Source organism: Elephas maximus, chromosome 3 (assembly GCF_024166365.1).
Source record: "Elephas maximus indicus isolate mEleMax1 chromosome 3, mEleMax1 primary haplotype, whole genome shotgun sequence".
NCBI lineage: Eukaryota > Metazoa > Chordata > Mammalia > Proboscidea > Elephantidae > Elephas > Elephas maximus.
In genome coordinates, this window is record NC_064821.1 from 23788200 (window position 1) to 23790582 (window position 2383).

The 2383-nt window shown below is 42.5% G+C and overlaps 1 protein-coding gene across 1 annotated transcript; it reads right to left on the reverse strand.

Annotated features, from left to right (window-relative positions):
* Positions 1–366: 366 nt before the first annotated feature.
* On the reverse strand, positions 367–1308 carry LOC126071605 (olfactory receptor 7D4-like). Its single transcript, XM_049875809.1, has one exon. It carries the CDS (start codon positions 1306–1308, stop codon positions 367–369), a length of 942 nt encoding a protein of 313 aa, XP_049731766.1.
* Between the last annotated feature and the right edge of the window lie 1075 nt (positions 1309–2383).

The following is a 2383-nucleotide window of genomic DNA, read 5'->3' on the forward strand; positions in this document are numbered from 1 at the left end:
AGCAGATGAGGGAAATACAGTTGAGGAGAACAGAGTAGTTACCATAAGAGGTCCAGAAGAAGCACACATAAGGCTGGTAAGGAGCAAAATTCTATGTGACTGTTATTGCTATTAATTGCTGTTGATTCTGACTCATAGTGAACCCATCGTATGCAGAGTAGAACTGCACTCCATAGAGTTTTCAAGGCTGTGATCTTTTAGAAATAGATTGCCAGACCTGTCTTCTGAGGCTTCTCTGTGTAAGTTTGAATCACCAACCCTTCAGCAAACTCATTTGCATTACTCAGGGACTCCGTCTATGTGTTTTAAGAAACACAATTTCTTTATTCCAATACCAGCTCAAAAAATCCAAGACTAATGTTCCCATCACTGAACATAGAGTATTCTCCTGAGAAGCCTTTGTAAAGCCCTGTTGATGTCCCTGTTCCTCAGGCTGTAGATGAAGGGGTTCAGCATGGGGGTGACGACAGTGTACATCACTGAGGCAACCATGGCTTTCCAGGAAGAGGGTGATGCTCCAGAACTGAGATAGACACCAAGGCCTGTCCCATAGAATAAAGAAACCACAGACAGGTGAGACCCACAGGTGGAAAATGCTTTATACCTCCCATCAGCTGATGGGATTTTCAAGATGGAGGAGACAATTTGAGTGTAGGAGAAAAGGATCCCTGCGAAGGGAACAATTCCGAGAAGGGCAGTCACCATAATATATAGCAGGATATGACTGACGAGTGTGTCGGAGCAGGCAATTGTGAGGGCCTGAGCAAGTTCACAGTAAAAGTGTTGAATTACCCAATTGGTGCAGAAGGAGAGCCGCAGCATCAACAAACTCTGCATTAGGGAGTACATCATACTGATGAACCAGGACGCAAGAACCAGCAGACCACAGAGGTGGAGGTTCATGATGACCAGGTAGTGCAAGGGGTGACAGACAGCTACAAACTGGTCATAGGCCATCAAAGTCAGGAGAAATGTGTCCATGCCTCCAAAAACCATGAAAAAATACATCTGAGTGATGCAGCCTGCATAGGTGATGGATCTGTTCTGTGTCTGGATGTTCACTAGCATCTTTGGGATGGTGGTGGAGATGAAGCAGATGTCAGCTAAGGACAGGCTGGCTAGGAAGAAGTACATGGGGGTGTGGAGGTGGGAGTCAGAGATGATGGTCAGAATGATGAGCAGGTTTCCAAGCACAGTGACCACAAACATGGACAGGAACATTCCAAATAGTATTGGTTGATGCTCTGGGTCCTGGGAAAATCCCAGGAGGAAAAATTCTGAAGTGCTTGTTTGATTTCCTGGTTCCATGTTGCCAATAGTTCACCTAGTAAATTGAGGAGGGGAAAGAACATGAAATAGACACAGGATAGATTCTAGATTCTCTCCATTTTATTTCTTTAAATCAAGAATTAGATATAAAAGCCTTAACATTATGAGATTTAGGAACCCTACTTTCTGTCATTAGTTACATGCAACATTTCATAATGTTCCTTGGCCTCTGGGACACTCACACATCCCCTTTATCTCCGGTTTAGAATCACAATAGCTACAATTTTGAATCTTGGAGATAAAATGGTCCACGTACACTCTAAAGTACATACGGAATGCAAGGCCCAGTGAACTGTTATAACCTGATCCAGGTCATCTGCCTTTCTTGGGGGTATTACCGGGACTTCAAAGAGGGTCAAATAACCATGTCTGAGTGATGAAGAAATCTGAGAAGAGGGGATAATATCTGGATAAAGTATTGAAGGATGAGTAGGGTTCAGGTTTGCTTCCCAGAGAGTGAAGGGGAGGGAGGAGGGAGGAGAGAGGGAGGAAGAAAGAGAGGGAAAGATAGAAAAATACAAAGGGATGGAGAAAGGAAGGAAGGAAGGGAGGGAAGAAGGAAGCAAGGAAAGAAGGAAGATCTTTTAGAAGCAGATTGCCAAGCTTCACCAAATAATGACTTTCGCTGCTATGTTTTACATTGTTATAAGTGTTTTTGCACACTTGTTATTCTTCAATACCCCAAATGACAAAGGAAAATGGACATTATTGGCTATCATCACTGTCAGTCTTTTTAGGTATAAAAGAGCAAAGCAGATCATGTCTCTAGAGTGAAAAAAAAAATATGACCATATTTAACTATGGATGAATATCTTCACTCTGACTCATTTGGGAACCAGCAATTTGCAACCATCTCTGGAGGCTTCTGATCAGTGAAGAGATGTTCTGAGCAAACGGGCACAGCTCATCTTTAAAGCATGATAATTTGTAAAAGATTCCATTATGTTTTGATGAATGTGGCTTGCTCACTTGTATTCCAATTTATTTTATTGAGTAGGATAGGAGACCAAATCAAAATCCAAGCCTGTTGCTATAGAGTTGACTCCAACTCATG

Coding starts and splice junctions, on each gene's coding strand:
- LOC126071605 (XM_049875809.1), bottom strand. CDS start 1,308: ATGGAACCAGGAAATCAAACAAGCACTTCAGAATTTTTCCTCCTGGGA.